Source organism: Centropristis striata, chromosome 8 (genome assembly GCF_030273125.1).
Source record: "Centropristis striata isolate RG_2023a ecotype Rhode Island chromosome 8, C.striata_1.0, whole genome shotgun sequence".
Classification (NCBI taxonomy): domain Eukaryota; kingdom Metazoa; phylum Chordata; class Actinopteri; order Perciformes; family Serranidae; genus Centropristis; species Centropristis striata.
Window position 1 is genome coordinate 10,113,168 of NC_081524.1, and position 27,514 is coordinate 10,140,681.

A 27,514-nucleotide genomic window follows, 5' to 3' on the forward strand; every position below is an offset into this window, starting at 1 on the left:
TGACTCATTTACTAATTTAACTGTTGGTACACTGACTGACACTAGGGCCTATATTACAAATAATTTAAGATATTTTAATGAATTTAATAGCTGCAACTACATCTCTGTTGAAAATGCTTTTGTCACATTTGAAAGACTTCTTACAACGTTAAAAAAAAGCTGGATCCTTTTCCATCATGCAGTCACTCACATCGTAGAATGATTCATAAACATAAACCATAAACATGAACTCGCCAGGCTTTTTTTTTGGCACCTTTATGCACTCTGGCACTTTTATTTTTAAATTAACTGACTTATTACCTAATTTAAATGTTGGTACACTGACTGACACTAGGGCCTATATGACAAATAATTGAAGATATTTTTAATGAATTTAATAGTCACATTTGAAATACTCCCTGAAACATTAGAAATAGCTGAAACCTTTTTTCTCACATGTTCAGGGAGCAGGAATTAATCATAAGCATATACCATAAACATGAACTCGTTTGGCACTTTTTTCTCTCAAAATAAACACACTCTATTATTCTATTTAGATGCTTTTATGCACATGTCAAATTTTAAATTTTAAATAAAAATAAAAAAGCTGAAACCTTTTCCATCATGCAATAACTCACAAGTTGGAATGATTCATAAACATAAACCATAAACATGAACTTGCCTGGCACTTTTTTCTCTAGAAATAAGCAAGCTCTCTTAGTCTATTTTGACCCTATATTTGAAAGACTTCTTATTAAAAATACATTAAATATAGCTGAAACCATCATGCAATAACTCACACGTTGGAAGATTCATAAAACACAATCCATAAATGTGACCTCCCCTGGCACTTCAAGCTCTCTTGGTCTATTTTGGTGCTTTTATGAGCCCTGCCACCTTATTAACATTCAAATTACAAAATAAAATTCCAATTGTGAATCAATTTATTTTTATTGAGAATTAGAAAATGGTTGACGTGCCACATTTGTTGCACTAAAAGTAGGCCAAAAAAATAAGATTATAATTTTCACATATTTGTCCTAGATTCGAAAGCAAGAGCTGCTAATAATAACCTTTATTTTACACCCAGAGTTGCTAAAAGAGTCAGGAGTAATGTTACCTGGCCAATGTGAAATGCAGTGTTCAAACAGCATCTTTCATCTTTGATCCGCACCTTTCACAACATCCTTATCCGTCCTGGGAGAGGACTGATGAAGTGCTAAGAATATCCCCCAGATGTGATGTCACCAGAGGGGAAAATCAGATTTGTCCTGCTAGAGGATACTTTACATTATGTTGACACACTTATTCAAGGTGACTTTTAATGACACACAACCTACATAGCGGCTGAGAAGCATGTCCAGTATATATATCCAATATCACTCTCCTGACTGAGCCTGATAAGGCTATCAATCAATGTCACATCAGTATGAGCAGCTTTTATTGTATAAATTAAGAAAAGGGATGCAGACTTTAGGACACCTGGAGAACAATGTCAGATTATTTAAATGGACAGAGTGCATTGTTAGGAGAAAAAAAATAAGTTTGTTTAGTCGGCTCTACCCGTCCCTCAAATCTGCGAGCCAGCAGTGATTCTGTCTTGCAACATGAAGGCCGCATTCAGTGATCCGTGTCCGTTTGAAGGAGATTCCTCCAGCCGGACACGGTGAGAACACACACAGCCCTGAGCCTTCAGCAGTAAATCACACTCTCACAGCTCCTCCTTTTTTTTCTCCTTTTCATTTCTCTCTCTCTCTTTATATTTTTTTTCTTTCCTTTTCATTTTTACTGTGCAGTAAGGAATGCTCGCTCTACAGGGTGGCTGGTGTTCACTGGAGCGCCTCAACTCCCATGTCTCACACTCATCCCATGTGTCTCCTATTAGCTACACTGAACCAGGAGAGGGAGGGACAGAGAGAAAGAGGGGGGAGTCAGAGAGAGAGAGAGAGAGAGAGAGAGAGAAAGGGGGGGAGGGGGAGGCGAGTGAGGAATTTGATATGCTTTGTGCATGAGTGACTTGTATAAAACAAAGACGGGGGAAATACTCCGAATGTATGTGAGGGGGGATAAATAGTGCACGCATGAATACGCCACAGACTAGCAAAAAAAGATTATAATTTATTTCCAGATTTTTTTGCCTTCATTTGCATCTTGTTTCACAAGGTAAATTGAAAATAAAAAATAAAAATAAAAACCGACTGCCATACCATGAAAATGTAAAAAAATAATACAAATAATATGTACTGTATATATAATTATATCATTATCAACAAACAGACGACATTAATCATAATAACAATACTATTGATCATAAACATAACATAACACTAAATTGCTGGTCTCATGCATATAGAACGCCCCTCAGATACAAAAGAGGGGGTAATTACTAAAAATAGAACCAAAAGTTCCACCAGTTCAGAATAAGCGCCTAGCTACATGCAATGACATAAAAGAGACTCATGTACACATTCCTTCTGGCATCAAGTATTTTACACATACTGTACTTCACTATTGCCGCCCCCATCTAATATACTGTACAGAGCACAATACAAAACAGGACTGGAGTTTGAGAACATGATGCAGGGAAGCGCTGGAGTCTGGATAGTCAACATGGTGCAGTTAGCAGGGTCTGTGTGCAGCGCTTTCACGCCCTCCTCCCTCTTTTGTTAATCCTTTCAGAGATCTTGTTTTCTCCATTAGTCCAGCTTTTGTTTCGAGTCCTTCATTGTTTTCAGTGCTTTTCTTTTGCGTTTCATTTTTGCACACATTCTCCCTCGTTTTTTCCCTCCATGCTGCTCTTTGTCGTGGCCCTCCCTCACAGGGTCTTGTCACTTTCTTTCTTCAGGTGACTAAAAAGGTCAAAGGGGAAACCGTGTTAGAGTGCAGTTTGAAGTTCAAGGTGAAATTTCATCTCAGATTATGGCAGCTTTTAACCCCCAAATAACTGCTGTTTTAAGATACATTTTAAGAGTTTTTTTTAGTCCCTTAGATTTCATTTTACAGGATCCAAATTCTGTCATGGGAAAAATTATTAGACCACCCTTTTCTTCAATTTCTTATTCATTTTAATGCCTGGTACAACTTATTGTACATTTGTTTGGACAGATATAATGATAACAACAAAAATAGGATAGGTCATAAGAGTTAAATTTAAGAGCTGATATCTAGCCATTTTCCATGGTTTTCTTGATGATAACCAAAATCATAAAAAAAAAACATGGAAAATGGCTAGATATCAACTCTTTAATTAAACTCCTTTGAGCTATTTTTGTTGGTATCATTATATTTGTCCAAACAAATGAACCTTTAGTTGTACCAGGCATTACAATGAACAAGATATTAGAGAAAACAAGGGTGGTCTAATAATTTTTTCCATGGCTGTAGGTTAAGTTCGTTTTTTGATACTTTCTGCTAGAGAAAACACCCCCTTGTGCCTCACAGCCAAGCTGACTTTTACAGCTGAGATGCATCAGAATTTTGCAAGCTTTCCAACTACTTTTTTCACTGGTAGGCCGGCCAGTTGTAACAACCTAATCGACAGTTTGTGCACATGCCCAAGGCTGCCAAATGTCAGCGTCCCTAACCTTGGGCTTTTATCTAAAAAAACAAAACAAAATAAACAACAGTAAGAGTGTTATTCATTTGTTAAGAAGCAAATCAAAATGTAATAAACTGACTAAAGTAGATTTCTGCTACCTCAATAAAAGTATCAGGTTGTTTTTTCAGGCCATTTTGTTGTTTTGTTGGTTATTTTCCAATGTAATTTTGAAGAAATTTCTTTCCAATCCTTGCAAGTCATTTGTTGCTAGTAGTTTCACGGTGCCCACTGGGTAGAGTGAAGTCAATGAATTGCATTAACAGTCATTATGGTCCTAGTTACTGGAATTCCCTACCACATGAACTATAGTCTGCTACAACAGGGTCGTCTTTAAAGGAAGGTTAAATCATATTTACACAAGCCTTTAGTCAGGTTTAAAGTGTGTGCTAAAAGTATTATTATAATAATTCCCTTTTTAATAATAATAACACCTTGCTTAATTATTCCATTTTAACTGTAATAGCCGTCCATATGTTTTTTAAGATATTCTATGTTTTTGCACATGTAATGCCCTCTTTTCTTTTATAATATTGTCATGTATGATCTTTGCCTATTTTTGCATTAACTCAACCAGGTGAGCTAGCTGTGAGTAAAATATTAAATACAGATGTTTAGGAAATACATCTTTAGGTCTCCTGTCAGATTTGTGTGTGTGGGTTCAGCTCAGTTATGTTTTAAAAACAGTGTTTCTGCAAAACTGTAGGCACATGCACGCCAATATCATATATATACAGTATAGTGTCTGTTAATGGATGAATCGATTATTCAGAGAAAAATAATCTGCAAGTATTTTGGTACTTGATTATTGTGATTTATTGTGAGCCATTATAGCAAAAATGCTAAATGTGCTCTGCTCTTTATTTTATATGAAAGTTAATTTTTTGGGGGTTTGGACTGCTGGTTGAAAAAAAAAAGAAGCAGTTTTTGCAAACACTGTGAGCCTGGGGAAGTAGTGATTGGGCATTTTTTAAAATCAATTAATAGAAAAAAAATATCAAAAGATTAGTTTTTAGTTGCAATCTTGCAGGACATTTTCAATACTGCATTAAAAGTGAATCTTAGTATGGGCTCACACACAGACACAGACACACGCATGCATGCGCATGCACGCGTGCACACACACACACACACACACACACACACACACACACACACACACACACACACACACACACACAGCGTCTGTACCTGTAATACTCGTCCTGGGTGAGGGAGTGGTGGTGATGGTGATGGATCCACTGTTGTTCCAGGGCCAGTCTCTGGATCTGCAGCTCTGCGCTCTGGGCCTGCTGCATGGCCTGGAGCTGATGGGCTGCCGACATGGGACCAGTGAGGGAGGACGGCTGGGGCAGTTCACGGAAAGGAGCACCTGTTTAAAAAAATAAAAGAAAGAAAGAAAACAAAAGGAGGAAAAAGGGCACCAAGGTCAATCATCATCATCATATTCAAAAAGTCTCTTGATAAAGCACTTTGGAGAGAGAAAAACTGAACAAGTACATGGACGAGGAGCCTTCTCCTCACCGAACAGCTGTTGGCGGAGCACCTCGCTGTCAGTGAGGGGGTGAGCCAGGATGGGGGTGCCTAGTGTGGCTCCTGGGTAAGGGAGGCGTGTCAAAGGAGACCCCGACGCCAACGGGTCCATCAGGGGGTGTACCCCGCCCGTCGCTGGATGCCAGTGATGTAATAGGAAATACAGGAGATATTTAATAAGAGTCAAATTAAGAATTCAAAACAAAGATAATGCACACAGCATGGAAATACATTATTGCTACATTTAAGAGGTGTCTTCTTGGTAACACATCTGAATAAAATCAGAGAAGTCTGTTTTCTGGATGCAGCAAAGAGTCAGTGAATATAATGGCTTTTTGCTAGAGCAAATATTAATATTCATCCATCTATAATCTGTAACCTGGAGCTGATTCCAACTGACATTGGGCGAGAGGCGGGGTACACCCTGGACAGGACACCAGACTATCACAGGGCTGACACATACAGACAGACAACATAGACACAATCATTTGTGCTTGCATTCACGCCGATAGGCAATTTAGTGTCACCAATTAACCTAATTAACTCTAACCTTTGGGAGGAAAACAGAGAGAACATGCAAACTCAAACAGAAGGACCCAAACCAAACCCTCAAACTCTTAGAATCAATGCTCCACTGTGACGCTCCAAATATTAATATGCACATTTTTAACTTTAAACATAAATTCTTTCAAGGCGACAAAAGGCTTCTTTTGTTTGTCATACATTTTCTCCTGATTGGTGTTACAAAACTGAGATCTGAGTAAAATAACATCTCTTAAAGAACTTTGATGTTTAAAACTTTTAATATTCGAAGAAATGAGTCAGATGTCTCTGAGAAATCTTTGACCCAAAAAATCAAAGAAAACCTGTGTTCAACTGTGAACTACACGAATACACTGATACAAAAAATATTTGTATTAAATTTAAAGGATAAGGCTGGCTTTGTTGTTCTTAATCTTCCACCATGAAAAGACTCAGTGTGTAAGTCCAGCTCTTGATACTTTCTAACTTCCCTGCTCTGTCTGTGGAAAGCAACCCAACTCAAGTTTATGTATTCCTACTCAAGATGTAAATATGACAAATGGGTCACAAATATATGGCTCAAAAAAGGCTCAATAGTCTCCTAAAACAGCAGGACATTGTAGTTTGTAGCAAATGTTACTCAAACAAGAGTAAATAATGCATTTGTTTGGGACTATTTTCAGCTGCGGATTAATACACATTTGGTGTGTTAATCCAACAAACACTGCAGCATGGTGCATGTGGGATTCACTCAAAATAAACTACTGTTCCCATCATAATGAAGGAATAAGTCATCCAGTTGACACTAGTTTTTGGACATTAATGAAGGTCTACAGTGACAGAATATTCCTAGGCTTATTCTTTACTTTTTTCAATATGCAAGTCTTGCATCCGTTTTCGTTTTAAAACATTTGTGACACTAATAATAACAGCATTTGTAGCAGAAGTGGTTAGTACCTGTGTCTTGCTGGTGCAGGTGAAGATGTGAGTGGATGTGTGAATGCTGGTGATGGTGTGGTGTCACGTTTAACATCTGGAGACGCCCCAGATTCTCTCCTCCACCTCCGGTTCCACCTGTTCCTCCTCCACTTCCTCCTCCTCCTCCTCCATTTCCACCACTTCCTCCCCTTTCTCTCTCCCTTTCTCTTTCTCGCTCTCTGTCCCCAAAGGCCGGCAAAGCTGCCCTGTCTCTCTCCCTCTCCCGCTCTCTTTCCCCACTCCTGTCTCGCTCGTAGGAGGCAGGAGAGCGAGTGGGAGTGGGGTAGTTCTCAGGGGGAGCGGCTGGTGCAGCGGCTGGTGGCAGATGAGAGGACAGGGAGCTGGGAAAAGAAGAATGGGGGACCGGGTGATGAAGTGAGGAGGCGTTGGAGGTCGGCGGAGCAGGTGGTGGAGGAGCTGGCGGAGGTGCAGCGGGGCCTGCTGGGGCTGGGGGGGCAGCCGGTGGTGCAGATGATGGGTGAGAGGGTAGAGAGGGTGTTAAAAGAGATGAAGGGGGTGGATTGGACAAGGACTGAGGGGCAGGAGGGTTGGGAGGTCGAGTTACTTGGGCCAGGGTCGGGTTCTGGAGGTGCGGGGGAGCAGGGGGAGCTGGAGGAGGAGGAGGAGTGCCATAGATTGAAACCTCATTAGCTCCCGCTGCACCTCCTCCAAGTAGCAAAGAGTGTGCATGTGCATGCGCATGTGCATGGGCATGAGCGTGTGCATGCGCATGTGCATGTGCATTGGCATGGGCATGAGCATGGGCATGAGAATGAGAGTGAGCAAGGGCAAGAGCTGCATGATCAGGTATGGCCCCTGGTGGGTAAATCCGATCATCACTCTTAAATTCAAATCCTTGCTTTATTCGCTCTCGATGTGCAGCCACTGCATGAGGAAAACCGACTCCTCCTAACCCCGCACCTCCAATCCCTCCAGGTATTGGGCCTCCTGCCATTCCAGCATGGCCTCCAACACCTGGACCCCCTTCAAGGCTGCCACCATACAAAAAACCCAAGATGGCTGCAGCTGTGGCTGCATCAGTCGGCAGGTGATGCGGGTGGCCTAAAGCATGATTCTGAAACTGAGGAAGGAAGAATGAAGGGTGGACATGGGGGTGGCCATGGTGAACTTGTGCATGGTGTGCCTGAGCACGACTTGCTGCTCCCAGTGGAGACATAGCATGAGGGCGAGCATACTCGCTCAGGGTTCTCAACGCTGGGGTGTCAGGGCCCAGATATGGACCTCCTAAACCTATTCCCAGGGCTCCCTGAGGGCCAACCACTGTTGATGCCCCACCCATGGATGGCAGGAGGAGGGAGTGGGGGATAGAGTGAGCGAGGGAGGGGTGGAGATGGTGTGCAGGAGCAAGGTGAGCATGGGGGTGTGAGGGGTGATGTTGGGGGTGAGGGGGAGCGTGGGAGATGGAGTTGACCGAGGAAGAGGAGGAAGAAGATGTAGGGTCGAGGATGATCGAAGACGAGGAGGGGAAGAAGAGAGAGGATCCCTGGCGACCCCCTGCAGCGGCGTTGACATCTTTCTGCTGCTGCAGAGGAAAAAAGTAAAAGACAGTAAATCACATCTGCTCTGATCTGCTTTACTCCCCTCCCATTAAAAGGACCAATTTAATCGACATCAAATCCATTAAATCTGACACGCTGCATAATTATCACGCTCAAATGTGCACACCTGTAGATGTCGATCCAGTTCTCTCTCACGCTCGCGCTCCCTCTCCCGTTCCCTCTCTTTTTCTCTGAGGTCTCTGGCCCGCTGCTCCACCTCCCTGCGAGCCCTTTCGATCACCTCATTCCTCTTCTTCCACAGTTTCGAGCCGTCCAATGGGACAAAAAGGACATCGCTGCGGGCACAAGAATTCCCACTGCCACGATCAAGGACCTTGTGAAACCTGGACACAAGTGACAAAGCAGATTAATACATCATTACTACAATCACCAGGAGTCAGGATAACCATCATAATCACTGTTACTGTTTTACATAAAGAGGGACTGAACAGTCATTTTGAATTACCGTGCTGATTGGCTGGCGTGAATGGGAATGTCAACCGGTTTGGGTTCAGGAGAGGGGCTTCTCAGCACAGGTGGTGGGCTTTCACTCTCTTCCCTTTCTTCTATTGGTTCCTCTTTGATAACAGGTGTGGCAGGTGGGCCAGACTCCGAATGTACGTCTCCACCAGGGAGTGAAGAGCTGGACGCAGGTGTCGAAATGCTGTTGTTGTTGGCAGAGTTATTCAGAGGTGGAGGTCCTTTTGAGACATTTTGAGGCGACAGTGATTGTGAGTTGGTATTGCTGCTATTGGGTGCGCTACTGTTGCTATTGCTGTTGGCCATGTTGCTGCCACTGTTCCCATTGGAGTGGTACGTTCCACTGAAGGGAGGGTGGCTGTTCAAAGTGCCATGGAAAGGGGAGGGACGACATCCAGGCGAACAGCTGGATGACACACCTGGCCCAGGAAGTGGCATGTTGGGTCCAGATGAGGAGCCAGGGGGGAAAGATGAGAAGCCTCCCATCTGATTTGTGGATGGGCTGGGTAATGGAGACAGGGGTGTTGGAGGAGTCTGGGCGGAGGACTGGTAGTGTGGGGGGCGTACATTAGGTGCCATGCCTGATGGGGGTGGCTGGGGGTGGGAGGTTTGGGGTGGTTGTAGAGAAGGCTGAGGTGGTGGAGGGGCATAAGGAGCATTGGCAGGGTGTCCGTGATGGCTGGAAGAGGAAGAAGGAGAGAGGGCAGGAGGCTGATTTGGGCCTCCACGGTTTTGGTACAGAGCGGATTCTCGCAGGTTTGAGTCTCTCTCTCGGTCTCTGGGCCCGGACTGGTAGTGGGGGTGGGGTGGGTGGGGGTGATGAGTTCCTCCGGGCCCTGAATACTCTCGTCCCAGGTTTGGAGTCACCCCAGGGGGGCTAAGGTACTCTCGATTTGTGCCAGTGGAAGGAGGCGCCCCAGCAGGAAAGTCTTTTCCTCCGGTGGGAGGATACTCTCTGTGAAAGTGATCTGCTCCAGAGGAAGGGGTTTGTGCCTGGTCCAAGGGAGGAGGGAAGTCTCGGCTGGATGAGTTTGGGGGATGTGGGTGGGGGTGTGGGGGCAGGGAGGAGTGGGAAGGGTGACTTGGGTTGTTTTGGGGTGATGCAGGTGGGTCTCGGTTCAGCATGGGGGTGGCAGGTAGCCCGCTGGTTGAACTTGGGGTGTTTCCCTGGGGGTTGTTGTTTGGGTTACCCTCTCTAGTCTGGCCCCCGAACTCACCCCATCTGCCTCCATCTTTGTCTCTGGGATGCCCCCCTCCAGTCCCATTGGGGCCAAAGTCTCTACTCTGGTTTTGGTTTGGCAGAGGAAACTCCCTCCCTGTGTCTCGTTCCCTTTCTCTATCTCTCTCTCGCTCCCTGTCTCTGAAAGCTGGACCAAAGTCTCTTCTTTCAGAACTCAAGTTAGGTCCATCCCTCCCAGAACCTTGGAAGTCCCGATTCTGACCCACTGGCAGACCCGCAAACTCCCTGCCTTGGATGCTGTTGGACCCACCCATCCCACCACAAGCAGTATTACTATTTCCCCCGCTACTGTTGTTGCTGCTGTTGCCAATGGGAGCAGAGAACTCTCTGTTGATCTCCCTCCCCCCACACTCCCCCCTCACTCCCCTCTCCCTCTCTCCTGCGGCCCCCCTCTCTCTGTCCCCTCCCCCTCCAGCGTACCTGGGAAGGTACTCCCTGTGGGGGTGGGGGTGAGGATGGGGGAGGTAAGAGGGGTGGGAGGAGGAGTGGCGAGAGGATGGAGGGTTGTAAACAGAGGGAAGTTGCTGCTGCTGCACCGGCGGCTGGTGCTGCGGTTGATGTGGGTGGTGGTTGCCAGGGTAACGGGTGTAGCCCCAGCTCCCCTGGCAACCAGTTGCTGTGCCACCCTGCCAGCTGGTGGAGCTGTAGTGGTGAGGGTGGGTGGAGGGCTGGGTCTGAGGCTGGGACGGGGACTGCTGCTGGGGGCCGGTCTGTGGCAGCAGAGAGGGAGGAGTGGACTGAGCCTTGTCCAGGAGTTTGTCTGTCTTTTCCATTTTGTCTCTTTCTAGCTTAACCTCAGCAGGCAGGTTTTGTCCCCCGAGCTCCAAGGGCTTCAGGGCAGGTGGGGGAGGCAGAGGTGGGGGTAAAGAGTGGGGAATGTTGGGGCTGTTATGGGAAAAATCTCCTCCCGAGATAGTTGTCTTGGACACACACTGCGTGCTGGCTTTGGAATTTATTCTGCTGCCACTAAGTGCACCGTCGACGCCCGTCGGTCCACCGTACTCGACTTTGCACATCAGTTTGGAGTCCAGGGAGAAATAGGACTTCCTCCCACTATTGCTGTCGTTTGACGAATCCCCTGCTCCACGGAGAGAGGGGGTCAGACCAGAGGAAGAGCATGGAGTGGAGGGGGGCTTGAGAGATGGACAGTCTTCAATTCGTGCATCCATCTCCCGCTTTTCTCCATCTCCACAGGACTCCTCCCCTCTCCCCTCTCGTAGTGCTCTCCTATCGTCTCCTGCCACCTTCCCCACTCCTCCCTCCTTGCCTTTCTCCCGTTCCCTCTCTCCTTGCTTTGGTGAGTCGGGGCCATCGGAGTCAGAGTCCAGGCTACCCAAAGGGGAAGCAGAGAGACTTGGGGATGAGGAACGATTGTCCTGGTCTATATCCCGCCCACTGCTCAGACTACTGCTGCTATTGGCCAGGCTCCCTACAACTGAACTCCTGCTGCCCTGGGATTGGCCGTCTTCGTTGTCACTCTCGCGGGATTGGCTGGCAACCGAGGTTGGAGGTGGGACAGTGGAAGGAGCCGAGCTGTCAGTCGAGTGTGTTGATGTTGGAGGGTTTGGGGTAGAGGCCGAATCCTGACGAGAAAAGACCAATTGTGGATGAGGTAAAAATGTTAATTTTGTGAATGTGGTAACATCGTAGAAGCAAAGAATCTAACTCTTAGCAGCTTAGACAGTGCCTTTTGGATGATTTAGCAGAATCAAAGCTTCATAATTAGTCTTTATATAACAGGTTGATGAAATGTAACACAAACCTGAACTTTCTGCCTCTTTGGAGGAGACACAAGTTCCTCCCCCTCACTCTCTGATGAATCATGCCCTTGTGATCTGCGACTGAAGCGATTTCCAGCCAATTCCTCACCAGCACCTCTTTGCTAAAACAACACAAGACTTTTAATTCTGTAGTGATGCTTTTGAATCCCTAATAGGCCTATGACTGTTTTTAGAACAAAGCCACGCATGCATGCACACACACACAGACACAAAACATCAATGTCAAACACGAAACATCAAAGATTTCAAAGTGCTACGTTGTAAAACAGGCTATCGAACAATACTGACACTGCAAGGGTATGTCTGTGGCAATCATACTGATGACTCATGCTCTGACAGCACACACACACGCATACACACACAAAATTCAATACACAGGGACAGGTCTTTATTGCTCATGACTCCTGTACTTGCAAGCACACATGTGAATGTATGGCCAAAACAAGAGACAAAAGAGGTGTGCTCTAACCGTCTGTCTATCGTTGCGTTCAGGGCGAGTGGGGCTGGGGTGCGGGCGTCTGCCCCTTCTCTCCTCACTCGCCCCCCGCCGTCGCCCACTGCGCATGGGCATCTGCAAACACCCAAAGTCCAGCAAAGGAGGAAGATAGAAACGGGAAGGGAAAGCATCACATAGTTGCATGGTACAATATAGAGTTACAGGAGATATACAGAGAGAAACATGAGAGGTTTTGATTTGAGTAAAAAAAGAGAGTTAAACAAGCCAAAAGTAAGTCAAATTTGTCAAATTCAAGGTGGAATGCAGAAAAGACAACAAGTGGAGAGTATAAATGGGAGGGAGATGAAAGGAACAGGCCAAAACAGAGAGAAGGCCACAGAGAGAAAGGGAGGAATTGTAAGCAGAGGAAAGAATCAAATATAAAAGTGGAATCTTACAACCAAATAAATAATTTACATCTTAGTCATCCTGGTTATTTTGAAATACTATCACACATTGAAGTAATTATGATGCAGCCAACCTCCCAATTGTGCTACATGCAAGGAAAAGGTACACAATTCCTGAACTTGTTCATACCGATTCTTTGTGTGTCCGTGTTTTCATTATTTCTTCTTTAAAACGCCCATTTTACAACACAAGCCATTGCAGGGACTGAACTGGTTCCTGTTGCTTACTGACTGGACTGTGTGTTACACCATGAGAGCTACCAAAACCTGTAAAAAAGCATAAACAAAGAAGGCATTATTCAGTCTTTTATCTGCATGGAAATCCTACAGAGAATTCAATGTTTTGGCCGAAAGAGCATTAAGCAAGGATGCAGCGATGAGCAACCGAGTGTGGAGTTCAAGAATTTGTGACATTATGAAAACGTCTGACTTTTAAAAACTGCAAAAGCACTGTTGCAACATTTAAATTCCCAGCATGCCTCACACTGTATCGGCACAACTGCTTTTCACTCCGCTCCAAACAGTTTACTCTTTACCACAGCAGCAAAAAAAACACACCAGCACAATAGGTTAACTCACTTGCTCTATCAGAATGCAATGGTCTGGGTATTTATAATTGGGTGCTATAACAGTGAAACAACAGATAATAAGAGCGGAGCAGTAAAGGTGCTTTTTGGTAGACTGCATTTTGGTTGGCGGCCTGCAGAAGCCAACATCTTGAGCATATTGGGACCACACCCCCCCTCCTTCCACCTCCATCACAACAGCCAAAACCCACAGCCACTTGTGGTTAACCCACATGACCTGGTTATGGCCGGCAGAATCACATTGTTGTTTATCCATACAGTCAGCCATTAGGGAAATGCACCATGTCAAGATTCTTTGTCCATCTGGGTGTGCCTAACAACATAGGTGGACTACTTTGCAAAGCCTTGTCTAATCCATTCATTCATGTACCACTATGATGAAAAAATGGCTCATGTATATTGAATGAGGATATAAATAGTCCACACCACTGGATGAAAAAAAAGAGATATATTTGGCCGAACAGTTAGCAGAGCTATTGTACACTCTGCTATGCAGCAAGTAAATAGTAGCCACACACTGATTTTTGTGTGTGTTTCAGTCCTGTAGCAGCTCCACTACACATGGTTATGCATTAATTATTAGTGCATGCTGCAGTGACTTATCCAATCCTAACTGTCACAATCACTGTTCACACTTAATAGAAAAACATGCATATAGGCAATGCAGTGTGTACAGTCAGCCTAATTAACATACATATGACTAAGTTGATCACACAGGAAACATCCAGTGCCCAGTGGGTAACTGTGTACATAATGCATCTCAGTTACAGGTGGCAGCTACTGGCCTGCCTGTGGTCCACTGGCAGGTCCTTGGCCATGGTCAGTAAACAACTAGGACGCAAACACACATCACTAACATACACCAGCAGTCGCCTTTGCACGCACACGCGCGAGCACACAGCACACAGCACATGCATTATCAACAAATTGACCACTGCATGTGATGCAAAGCAGCAGCATGCAGTTGCTCTGCTTACATCACCAGCGAGCAGAGCGAGCACTGCAACGACTCTTTTCTTCTTTCTTTCCTGCGAATGTTATTGATACACATGCAGAGGAGACCGGCCAAAGCTGCTCCGCCGCCCGCCTCCCAGACCAAATACCACGGCGGAACACGGTCCACCTACGGCAGGGAGAGTCGTGCTCAGCAGCACATACATGTTCACAATCAGAATGGATGCCTGTGCAGTTCTGTTTCTAGACGCTTAAAAAAAGGGGGAAAGATGATATGGAATGGCGAATCATGGCATTTCGCACCGGCTCTGCTTTCCCCTTTTCCTCGCAGGAATGTGGGTGCGCGTCGTGCACTCTATTAACATTAATTCACCGGGACATTATTTAGCCATAACGCAGTAGTATGATAATTAAAGCACAAAGGAAAAAATGGGAGGGAGAGCACAAACGTGGCCAGCAGGAATAGCTCCAAAAACACAGTACAACAGCATCTATTTTTTTTCCTTTTACTTACCTATAATATCCAGCGATGCGTGCTCTCACTCTCACTCTCCCTTTCCTTTCTCTCCCTCTGTTTTGTCGTTTTATGTTGCACGCTGACACGCACACCTCAGAGCCCAGGCGTCTGTCAACAGAGGCTTGTGCTGGCTCATATTGCAACGGGCTCCGATAATAACAATAATGCAGAAGAAATCTCTTTCTATTCGTTGCAGGAAAAAACAGGGGTGCCAACTGAAGACTACAAATTGATGCGTACCCTCGCCTCTTCCCCACCCCCTTTCGCCCCCTTTTTTCTTTTTTTTTTTTTACCCCCCCTCTCCCACCCTACCTACTCCCCCTCTTCCTCTAAGACGACTTGCACTTTTTTTTTTAATATCCCCTCTCCGGTCTTACAGTCACAATTTTTTAGCGGAGGGGTGAGCCAGAGAGGGATGCACGTCGGGTGAGAGAAAGGGAGAGAGGAGAGGGCGTGATTTGCATGAGGAGAGAGGGGGAGGATAGAGGAGGAGGAGGAGGAGAAGGAGGGAGTAGTGAGGCAGGGAGAAGGAGGAAGAGAGGCGCAGAGAGAGGGCCAAAACTCTGAAGAGGGAGGGGATCAAGAGGGAGGGTCTCTCTCTCTGTCTCTGTTGCCTAGTCCCTCCAGAGTCACCTTTACTGTATGGAGAGGCTCTGCTTCAGACTGAATAACTCGCTGCTCGGCTTTATCTCGCGATGAACCCTGAAGAGGAAGAAACGTCCAATAGGTCTTTGTTCTTACAGGCCGCACTTTATTTAACGCCAGAGGTGGACTTTGAGAGGAAATGCACATATAATGGTGTGTGCATTTTACTGACAATGACAGCGACTTAAACAAAGAAAGCTCCAACTCGTTTGCAATAATTAAACAATTAATAAATCAGCAATTAAAACGTGCCCTCTGTTTATGTGTCTGTCAAGCAGCTCCCTGTCTGTCTGCCTGTCTGTCTGTCTGTGTGTGTGTGTGTGTCTGTCTGTCTGTCTGGGGGAAGCTTGCAGCGGTGTGTCCAGTCAAGCGGCTCTGCAGACCTCCTCCTCCCCCCTTCCTCCCTCCCCTCCGCTCCGCTGCTGTCGTCCTCTCTCTCCCTCTCTCCCCTTCACGCAGCCCCCTGTCCCGTCTCCTATTGTGTGGTATCCATGGAAACCGGGACCGGAGACTGTACCCGGTGCGCCTGCGCGGCTCCAGCCTTCCTTCATCATCATCACCGGCAGCACGACGGGAACGACGCGAGCGAGGCCTCGCCGCTCGCGCTCCCTCTGCTGCTCGGTGAGAGCAACGATCAGCGCGAGCGGCTGATAATTAATCTGCAGCCGCGTGCCGTTACAATGTAGCGACAACTGACGTGTTGTTACCTGGGGGACAGGTGTGAGATACAGGTTAACATACTATATTATACATATATATTATGCAAAACATCAACATTGGATATTTTAGGTTGGAATATATTCACCATAATAGAACGGAATAAGGAAAAATAAAGGGTTAAAAATAAATAAGTACAATTTGAAAAATGAAATAAATAAACAACTCTCTCTCTTTCTCTCTCTCTCTCTCTCTCTCTCTCTCTCTCTCTCATACATACACACACACACACATATATATATATATTGTTATCATATTGTTATATTTTTAAATGCTAAAATATAATAATTATTATGTTAATATTGTTATTTTCAAATCTACTGTACTAAAAAAACCGTGTATAAATAGTAAAGTGCATTATTATTTCTTGATTAAGATGTCAAATTACAGCTATTTACTATAATTTTTTCCTGAACCGAAAATTTTGTTTTAGTGTTTGAATGCTATGCTTGATTAATTTCTGACTTCTCAGAGAAGCCCATTGAACCGGCTCAAATTTGGGTATAAAAAGGTGACACTTTTATTTAACTTCTACGTTAAGTTTTGAATGCAGGATATGAATACTTCTTCCACCTCTGGCAAAAACAAAGAAATATACATTTTGAAAATAAATACATATATACAGAAATAAATAACAAATAAAAATGACAATAAATTTACTCTTTTTTTTATTTTAAATTTTATTTGTCTTTATATTTCTTTATTTATTGTTGTATTTTTTATTATTTCCACATTTTATTTTTATTTCTTATATATATTTTTTTAGATTTTATATATACATATATTTTTTCAAAATGTATTATTTTTGGTGTCTCTCATATGACTCAACCAGTTTGTAATGATGATTTTGATGTTATATATGAAAACTAACCATCATCATCATCATCATCATTATCATAATATTATAAAATTAAAATAATAATAATAATAATAATAATAATTACAGTAATAAATAACATCTTAATGGAATGCAGCAATTATTATTGATGCTTTAACATGTCAACATGTCTGCTGTAAAATGCCGGTTAAGCTTCTTTTCATGTTTGATAACTGATCCGTTAATGTATGTTGTGGATTTAATGAAAAACGGCATGCACAACAGCTTGCTCCTCACTAATAATGCGGCAGTAACACATTCCCATGATATATCTTAAACAATTAGTGAACTGATTACCATATAATACGTATTTTTGTGCTTGTCATCCTGCAGATACAGAAGTATAAGAGGGGGCTATGAATAATTGCTTTAGTTGGCATCACACAGGAAAAATCCCTGCAGAAAATTCAGAGGATTCCTTCTGAGTTCCCGCAGGATTTGAGGTGAAATACTGTTAACATCTTTCACATGCTCACAGAATTCTATCAGCAGGAATGACCTTTACTTTTTTTCTGCAGGACCCCTATACAACTTTTTTCTAAAAGATGTCAGCCACCTGCTGTGACATCAATATTTAACATGGTCAGAAGTGAAACATACTTGACTCTTTTTACTTTCTAGAGAGCGGTGGATTCCTGGTTTTCAGCCTTGCTTTATTCAGTGCATATTCACGACATTAATGACACAGCAGAGCGTTCCACTTTAAACAAACACACAGAAATCTTTGGTTTGAGTTAAAATGTATCCATTTATTAAGTATAACCCAACCTTATAGACAGACAAAGAGACAGATACAATTTTGTAGCGAGCTGCTGAGGGTTCACATCAGAAACAACATGGCGGAGAGGAGGAATAACAGAGCACGAAAGATCAAAACACTTCTGCAGGGAGTCAGAAGGAGACAGTGAGAGGGATCAGGAAAGAGAAAGAAAGTAACGAGTGCATCAGGGAAAGTGCTCTTCTGCTGAGAGGTGTCACACTGATTTTTTTCCCTCCAGGCTTTGTTCAGGATGTGCTGCAACTGGCTGCAGTCAATTAAGTCAATCACTTGCTGAAGCGTCAGGTCAATATACTGTAGCTACAGTGCATTACAATTATTTGAAAACAAATTAGTCTTAATGCTTTTGAGTGTGCCTTCGTGTGGTTAGAGCTTTGCTGAAACAGGTGTCACGATTTCATTACTATGTGTCTGTCAGTCAGGTTAATATAGCGTGATTTTGTATGTATGTGTGCCTTCTGGCTAATGGCATTCAAAGGGCACTGGGGTTGCGGAAGTTGTGGCCAGCAAAGCGAGCCTGGTCACCCAACTCTTCCTCAATCCTGAGAGGAGGAAGACGAGGAAGAGGTGAGGAAGAAAGTAGAGGGGAATGTAGAGTGGGCAGAGTAATGTGAAAGAGAAACATGAATGTGAAACAAAGAGGGAAAGAAGAGAAATACAAAAGTGTCATGAGAGGTGTTTTTTATATCTACAGGTGCATCTCAATACATTAGAATATCATGGAAAAGTCCATTTCCAGTAGTTCAAGTCAAATAGCCCCAACCAAGTATTGAGTGCATATAGATGGACATACTTTTCAGATATATGAAAAAAAAAAAAGATTAAAGGGCTGTAATAATAGTAATATTAGAAAAACAGAGTGGGGAAAAAATAGATTAAAAAGAGTAAAAAGAAAAAACAATAATAAAAAACTGTGGGGAAAAAATATGATAAAAAATTTAAATCTACAGTAGTAACAAGAATACTAAAAGAAAAAAAATAGAAAAAATAAACATAAATGCAACAAAGTGAATAAAATAATGCAGCCATATAAAGTAATATTAATAACATTATTAATAAAAATAGAGATAAAATAAATAGAATTAAACTCTACAACATAAATACAATAAAGTAATTGAACAAAATATTATATTTCCATATTAAGCATACTTTTTAAAATTGGTCTTTTGTAATATAAAAATGTTGTTTAGACACTGAATTTTAGGTCTTCATTAAATGTAAACCATAATCATTATAATTATTTCCACTTTTTGAATTGAATTACTGGCATAAATGAACTTTCTATGATATACTAATTTATTGAGATGCACTTGTACTTCTATACATACAAATATAAATCAGGTTATTAATACTCACCTCATGAGCTGATTGTATTTGGCCAGACGTTCTGATCGACAGGGAGCTCCAGTCTTGATCTGAAGGGAGACACGAACACAAAGGACCACACAGAGTTACATGTACAGCTGCATTATTACTAACCCTTGGTATTTGGACTGCCAGCCTCATTTATGTTCACTATCAAGTGATCTTTTTGATTGCTTTCTATCTGTAAAATGTCAAAAAATAATGTCAACCACTTCAAAAGTATTCATAAAGAAACAGGCTTCTGTCATATTTAAGGCTCTACTAAATGTAATTGTTTTTTGTACATTTAAAGCTCCTATTGATGTTTTTTAAGGAGCTTTGAATGTCTGTGTACATATTTAATATGCCATTAACCTAAAAAAAAATCCTCAATTTAAATAATGAGAGTTAGTCATTTTATTAGGGAAATATTTTTTTGCTCACGAGTCGTAAACAACCCTCTGCAGCCACAATGGGAATCTAATTCTACAAATAGAATTATAGTAACAGTATTAGTGTAGCCAAATCTTTATCTGCAACTGTGCAAAAATGCCAGATTTAAACTAAATGAATAGATGTGGGGAAAAAATGCATCCAAATGTTGATTAAGATGCATTTGATGTCAGCATTATGAATAAAGCTTCAAAGACTGGAAGTATTCAGTACAGCCCTAGAAATATTGGCATTTCATAGCTGGAATCAGCACATTTTTGGTTTGTTTCCTTGAGATCCAATCAACAAAAGTGATTTTTGGCTGAATGTGGATATTCCACTTCTGTTTATTGCCTAATGTTTTTGTATTGTCTTGTCTCTAAACTGTGCTGTTGCAGTGAAATATTGCTGCAGTGTTTAGCTTTGTATTGTCTTATTAATGCACTGTGGCGAAGGGAAAACTAATGTAATGTAATGATACAAATGTGCAATTCTATTAGCAGCTACAGTGGGAAATGGTTGTGTGTGTGTGTGTGTGTGTGTGTGTGTGTGTGTGTGTGTGTGTGTGTGTTACCTGTCCAGTGCAGAGACCAACCACCAGGTCAGCTATAAAAGTGTCCTCTGTTTCTCCTGAGCGGTGGCTCACCATCACACCCCATCCGTTCTCCTGGGCCAGCTTACACCTGAGGGGTAGGGCCAGTATAAATATAAATAAATAGAAACATGATCCATGTACGCTAAGACATGTGTCTATGTCTGAGCTTCAAACACACACAAACTCACGCCTTGATGGCCTCTGTAACAGAGCCAATCTGGTTGACTTTAAGCAGCAGGCAGTTGCAGGCCTTGTCCTCCACGGCTCGTTTTATCCTGCGTGGGTTAGTGACTGTCAGATCGTCTCCAACAACCTGCACAATTTATGCAACAAGTTACACACTGAAGTGCATTTAGTTACTCACAGTGATAGTATTAGGTCTACTCAGGTCAGTAAGGTTGTTGTTCTACGTACGCAAATCCAGTATACAGCCATGGAAAAAATTTTAATAATGATTTTTATTATTATCAAGAAAACCATGGAAAATGGCTAGTTATCAGCTCTTAAATTACACTCTTATGAGCTATTTCTGTTGTTATCATTATATTTGTCAAAACAAATGTGCCTTTAGTTGTACCAGACATTAAAATGAACAAGAGATTGAAAAATACAATGGTCTAATATGTTTTTCCATGACTGTACATTAATACTATTACAATTCCTCAAAATCAAAGACATTTCCTGAAACTTTAGATCAATTTCTCAAATCTCTAAAGACAAAAGTAAGTAAGTAAACAGTAAATCTCTTGCAAAATAAAACACTTCATTCAATTTGTTAAGGGGAGCTCCACTGATTTTACACATAAAGATCAGCGCTATAAACTCAGGGCAAGGAAAGTCAATAAAATACGCTATTGATTTCCATTATGGACATGGCAGAATCCAGCATTTTGCAGCCGTAAAAATGAGAATATCTCAACCGCTCTAGATAAAAAAAGAACAAAGCGTACCTGGATGCCCACTGAGGCTGTGAACTGTGACCAAGCGGGCCAGTCGTCCTGGTCAAAAGGGTCCTCAATAGACACCACTGAAGGAAAGAAAGATGGATAAGATCTTTTTTTCTGCATAAGTCTCATTCCATTACTCACCTGCGAGTCAAGAGGACATGAGCACCAGTGACACAGACAATAAAGGTTCTAATGGGAGTAATGTCTTAAAATGCACTCACATTACACACAGATGCCCACACAAGCAGGAAGCACACCATTGACAGGGTAAAGAGCCACATCAGAGTACGTCCCTGCTTGCCAAATGTGCACTGTAGCGCATAATTAAAACCTCTTTAACAGGCCCGAGTGTCGGGGAGGAGAGACTGGGCTGTGGAGACACACAGCTCTCTTTTTCTCTTAGCTGCTCTGGCTAAAAGGTGATGAAAGAAATATGGCAATTGCAGAAATGTGAAAGGCTGATAGATGTCCAATCAGCTGTTAAAACTACTGCTGAGACCTGTACGTGCCTGGAGGCTCAGTGCTCTGTGGAGATACATTTCCCTTATTCTAAAGGTGCTATGTGAAGCATTTTACATGTATTATTTGCTTTGTATCGCCAATGTACAAATGGATTGTAATGTAACTTAAAAACTGAGACCTTCCGATTTTAAGATTCTTTTACTGGTTTATAAATCTCTTAATGGTTTTAGTCCAGCCTATTCATCTAATTCAATTTTATCCTATGCATCCTCAAGGACCCTCAGGTTTTCTGGGAGTGGCCTTTTAATAATAGCAAAAGTTAGAACGAAAACCCACGGTGAGGCGTCGTTTTCTCACTGTGGTCCACGTTTGTGGAACAGTCTCCCTGAAGACCTGAAGGCATCAGAGATGGTTCATATTTTTAAGAGCAAACTTAAGACTTATCTTTTTAATTTGGCTTTTACTTGAACTATTTTAAAATATTTTTCTGCTCATGCATTTTAGTGTTTCAACATATAATTTATTTATACATACATATTATTTATTTGCTATTATTTATTAGTCTATTTTTATATATATATTTTATCATGATTTTTTTATTATTATTATAATTATTATTAACTTTTGTTTTTTATTATATCTTTCCTTACTTTATTTTTATTTATTTCATCTAATTATTTTCTAACCTTCCTCCTGTGTTTCCTCACTTCTCAACGTTGAGATGGCGCTTCCTCAGTTTGTGCTTTGTTTATAAGTGGATGGCTAGGATCAGTCTAACCAATTTGGCGCCCTAGGCAAGATTTTAGGTGGCGCCCCCCTTGCACCGCAGTAAATTTTACTGCCAATTTACATTTTCTCACACAAAAAACTGCAACAGTGTGTTTGGATCACCTCTGACTCACACACACACAGAGGATGTGATGCAGACAGGCTCATTTCATCATGCTGGCATTGTTTTGAAGCGGAAAAGATCGGTGTTAAATGCGCTGTAGTGAATCGCAACATTGTTAATCAAAACTATTTTATTAGAATCTAAAATAATAAAGCCTAATACAGCAGTCAATTTTGACAGTCTGCGCTCATGGAAAGCTCTGACTTTACTCACCTGAAGCTCGTTGTTGAGTTTAGTGTTGCAGATGCAGCTGTGGTGGGCCGCAAATGGGAAACACTACTATTATTATTATTTAATATGCTATGCTATGCAGTTAAATTAATGTGGGCTTAGTTTTCATATTAAGAAATAGTGAAAGTTACACTTTTTTTTTCTTCCCCCATTTGTGGCGCCCCCTGGATGGACGGCTCCCCAGGAATTTGTCTTTACTGCCTCTGCCACGACCAGCTCTGGGTAGGATGGAGGGTCAGGGTGGAGAATTGGAGTTGGGCTGTGGGTGTTGGGGTGGAGGGATGGGGATGGGTGGAGGGTGTTTGCTTTCTTCTATGTATTATTATTTTTATTTTTTCCTTTTTTTTTAATGTGAAGCACTTTGTGTTACATTTCTCTTGTATGTAAAGTGCTATACAAATAGCAAAAAGTCTGATTGATTGATTGATTGGTTGATTGATTGATTGATTGGTTAATTGATTGACTCCCTGACTTTCTTGGTTGCCTATAAAAGCATGTGGACTGATTTTTATGGAAAAGAATGTGATATTTATGTCCCCTCCTAAGTGACATGCCTCTCTTCAGCTCAGTGTCAACAGTGTGCAACACCAGATAATATTAGTTTAGAAAGGACGTCTGCTAACCTCTGGTATCATTAATAAGACGGATTTGCTAAAAAAAATCCACATAGTATCTTTAAAGGCTCATGATAAATCATCCAATGTTCTCCATGTAACTATAACAGCTGTAAGAAGTATTTTGACCCATTTCAGGACTGAATCCGACACACATCAGAACACACACCTGGGTAGTTGTTAATGAAGCCCTGATAGATGCTGGCCAGCTCCTCTCCACTGATGTTGCGGGCAGCGTTGGGCGGAGACTTAAAGTCCAGGTCGTACTTGCCCTCGATGAAAAACTCTGAAGCTGCAACATCCATCCCGATCACCACTTTGTCTGTGAAGCCTGCTTTCTCTATGGCCGTCTTTATCAGCTCCAGGGCTGACAGAGGGAAACAGACAGATGTAACATCACAGAAATCAAAGAAAAGGAGAATAATCTGACATGTGGTGGAGCTTACCTTCACTGTTCTCTTGTATATTAGGTGCAAATCCTCCCTCATCTCCCACATTTGTGGCATCCTGACCATACTTCTCCTTTATGACACCTCTCAGTGTTTGATAGAGCTCCGCCCCCACACGCAGAGCATCACGGAAAGACTCCGCCCCTACAGGAAGCACCATGAACTCCTGCATAGCCAGCCTGTTCCCAGCATGGGAGCCCCCATTGATCACATTAAAAGCCTGAGTGAGGGACAGATAATGACATGAGATTGTAATTGGGCTTTCAAAGAAGAATTATATTTTTTCACAATAAAGCTAAATGATACAGGACTTACAGGAACTGGGAGAACCAATTCTCCGTTTCCTGCCAGATCAGCAATGTGGCGGTACAGGGGGACACCTTTCTGTGCTGCGCCAGCTTTGCATATGGCCAGTGATACTCCAAGAATAGCATTGGCCCCAAACTTAGCTGGGAGAAAGACACGACACATGGCGCAGTGAGTGAGCACTGGTGCGGAAACATGTCATTGCACATATATGCCATCACCTCACATGAGATGTGGCCCAGGCTTACATTTGTTGTCAGTGCCGTCCATTTCGATCATCATGTTGTCCAGTTTCTCCTGCTCCAACACATTGATTCCCTGAAAGAAAAACACAATGTCAGACATCTTCATCTTCATGTCTTCAGACTATATTGTGAGCCATTTTCAAATTTTATTTATAGAGCACCTTTTATACAGGTTAGTTCAGTTCAAAGCACTTCACAGATGACTGAAAAGCCAATAATAACACAGAACAAGTATAGACTGTAAAAATAGCAGAAAAGATTATAATAAAAATAAAAAACAATATAACAATAACAGTTTGAGACCAATGCACCCAACACAATACATATACATACATATATATACATATACATATATATATATATATATATATACATATATACATATATATATATATATATACATATATACATATATATATATACATATATACATATATATATATATATATACATATATACATATATATATATATATATATATACATATATACATATATATATATATATATATATATATACATATATATATATATATATATATATATATATATATATATACATATATATATATATATATATACATATATATATATATATATATATATATATATATATACATATATACATATATACATATATATATATATATATACATATATATATATATATATATATATATACATATATACATATATATATATATATACATATATACATACATATATACATATATATATATATATATATACATATATACATATATATACATATATACATATATACATATATATATATATATATATATATATATATACATATATATATATATATATATATATATATATATATATATATATATATATATATATATATATATATATATATATATATATATATATAAAAGATTAAAAGGCTATAATAACAGTTATATTAGAAAAACAGAGTGGGGAAAAACTAGATTAAAAACAGTAAAAAGAAAAAACAATAAAAAAAATGTGAAAAAAATATGATAAAAAAGATTTTAAATCTACAAAAGTAACTACAATACTGAAAGAAAAAAAATATTAAAAAAATATAGAAAAACTATAGAAAAAAACTATAGAAAATATGTCTGTAAAGATGTAAGTGAATAAAAATATGTAGCTATAAAAATAATAAGAATAAGGGAAAAAATACAAATGAAAATAGAGGCAAATAATCATAAATGCAACAAAGTGAATAAAATAATGCAGCCATATAAATTAATATTGTAATATTATAAATAAAAATAAAAGATAAAATAAAAATAACATTTTACAATATAAATACAATAAAGTTAGTGAACAAAGTATTATAACTATATGAATTATTAAAAATAAAATAACTAGTTTAACATATTGAGCATGGATTAATTAATTAATTTTACCTGTCTTGGACTTCTTTCTGTACTTATTTTTATTTTATTGTTTTTACTTTTATGTTTTATTGTCATAAGATTGTGTATCTTAATTTTGCCTTTTTTTTCTTTCTTTAACTGGTTTTTAGTTGGTCTTGTAAAAAAATTTAAAACTCAATAAAAGTTCAATCATAAAAAAATGAGAAAATATATATACATATGAATATTTATTTCATTCTATAAATATAATAAAAAAGTGAATAAAATAATGTAGCTAATAACTATATGAAACACTCGTGATCAAAAGCCTGTTTGGTTGCTTTAAAAATACACAGTTCTACACAGATACTCACAGACTGGATGAGGGCCGGTCCAAGGGTGTCATTGATGTGATTTACAGCTTTGGTTACACCTTAGACAGCAGGACAGAAAGAGATACACAACTCCATGGAAAACTAATACTGCCAGTACACATTTATGGAACAAAAACACAAAAGAAAATGTTCAAAGCTAAACCAGAGACTCAGACAGAGACAAGAGGCCGTCGCACGAGGACACGTCTCATTACAAGTGGTCACCTTTGCCCTTGTAGCGCGTCTTGTCTCCATCTCGGAGCTCCAGAGCCTCGTAGATGCCGGTGGACGCACCGCTGGGCACAGCAGCCCTGAACACACCTGGAGAGGAGAAAAGATGGTTAGTGGGTGGAGAGAAAGGTGCACATATAGAAGTTTCAGCAGGGGTGAGAAAAGGTAAAGATAAGCTTGTGCGAATACAACCTTGATGATTTTTCAAGGTTTAGGTCAGACAATGTACACTGTCAAGCTCATTATCAGAAAAAAAACACAACTGGCAGCACAAATACAGTATCCTTTATGAGTCATGCTTTAATTAACAGGTTTATTTTTTTAACCTTTGCCAGTATGCAGATCTACTTCCACAGTGGGGTTTCCCCTGGAGTCCAGGATCTCCCTGGCAACAATATTCACAATAGACATCCTGTAAAAAAAAAAAAAAAAAGAAAAAGGCAAAAAAAACAACAACATGAATATCTTTATTCAACCATTTGTCCTCCACATATATCTCAGACACAGAATTGTACAAATATCTTGTTTGTTTTTTAAAGGATGAGTCAGAAAATCGAAAAAGGGGAGAAATGCGTATAAAAATAGGAAATATTAATCGTCAAAAAAAGCATTTCATCACAGCTAACAGCTTCAATTTCACATTAGTTAAAAGGACTTCACACTCTCTTCTTCCTAATAAGCACCCATAATGTGATGATAGTGACGCAGCCTTAGGGATGGAAAGCTGTGGAAAAGATGCTCCCCGGGAAGATGCTGGCACAAACACACACGCACACACACACACACACCGACCACATATACGCAGAGAAGAGAACATAAATCAAAAGATAATAATGCATACCTATTTATGAGTCAACTGTCAACCTGTTCCAGACCACAAGCCAGTTCAATTTCAACGCTGTTTCAGTCAGTGACTGGGAATATGGACCAATGGAGAGATGAGACGGTGAGAAAACACAGCACAGGAGGAGGAGGAGGAGGAGGGAGGAGGTTTAGAAGGATGGAGGGAATGGAGAAATAGATCAATCTTTTTAAGCGTTACCTGCAGCGTGTTTGAAGCCTGGTGGAGAAAGTGAGCGGATGTGGGCGAATGAGAGGGAGAGACAGGAGGGACGGCGAGGTGGGAGGAGAAGGGGTGAAAACGTATGACACACGGGGGGGAGGGGGAGCGTGTGAGTCATTGGAAGATGAAGAGGGGAGGGGAGCGAATGAAACCGGCAGAGGAAAGAGGGATATAGTAGAATAGCAGGGGATGCATGCATTTCTTAGTGAAGCTGCAGGAAAATAAAAGGCCAGTGGAAAAGATTTGTGCTATAACCTTTCTCAGTTGGCTCTAATATTCAATGCAAATTCCACAGTGTTTTCCTGACTTCTTTCCAGTCCTGTCATTTGC

At 41.2% G+C, this 27,514-nt stretch overlaps 2 protein-coding genes across 7 annotated transcripts; both read right to left on the reverse strand.

Annotated features, from left to right (window-relative positions):
• Positions 1-1,722: 1,722 nt before the first annotated feature.
• atn1 (atrophin 1) lies at positions 1,723-15,932 on the reverse strand. 5 transcript variants are annotated; one of them, XM_059339826.1, is made up of 10 exons: positions 14,626-15,932; positions 12,701-12,837; positions 12,137-12,238; positions 11,649-11,768; positions 8,633-11,469; positions 8,294-8,510; positions 6,587-8,150; positions 5,099-5,242; positions 4,766-4,946; positions 1,723-2,828 (listed from the first exon to the last, which is right to left on the reverse strand). In XM_059339826.1, the coding sequence occupies exons 2-10, from the start codon at positions 12,725-12,727 to the stop codon at positions 2,795-2,797; spliced, it is 5,226 nt and encodes a 1,741-aa protein (XP_059195809.1). In that variant the 5' UTR covers positions 12,728-12,837; positions 14,626-15,932; the 3' UTR covers positions 1,723-2,794. The 5 variants fall into 5 exon arrangements, with proteins under 5 accessions (XP_059195809.1, XP_059195807.1, XP_059195806.1 ...); XM_059339824.1 differs by having other exon boundaries at positions 5,075-5,242; XM_059339823.1 differs by lacking the exon at positions 14,626-15,932 and having other exon boundaries at positions 12,137-13,025.
• Positions 15,933-17,590: 1,658 nt separating this feature from the next.
• LOC131976230 (gamma-enolase-like) lies at positions 17,591-27,246 on the reverse strand. Of its 2 annotated transcripts, XM_059339157.1 has the most exons (14): positions 27,164-27,246; positions 26,963-27,035; positions 26,448-26,533; positions 26,116-26,211; positions 25,891-25,949; positions 24,166-24,235; positions 23,927-24,060; positions 23,609-23,831; positions 23,332-23,529; positions 20,967-21,043; positions 20,205-20,329; positions 19,996-20,104; positions 19,002-19,060; positions 17,591-18,187 (listed from the first exon to the last, which is right to left on the reverse strand). In XM_059339157.1, the coding sequence occupies exons 3-14, from the start codon at positions 26,530-26,532 to the stop codon at positions 18,118-18,120; spliced, it is 1,305 nt and encodes a 434-aa protein (XP_059195140.1). In that variant the 5' UTR covers position 26,533; positions 26,963-27,035; positions 27,164-27,246; the 3' UTR covers positions 17,591-18,117. The 2 variants fall into 2 exon arrangements, with proteins under 2 accessions (XP_059195140.1, XP_059195141.1); XM_059339158.1 differs by lacking the exon at positions 26,963-27,035 and having other exon boundaries at positions 27,164-27,233.
• Positions 27,247-27,514: the final 268 nt, after the last annotated feature.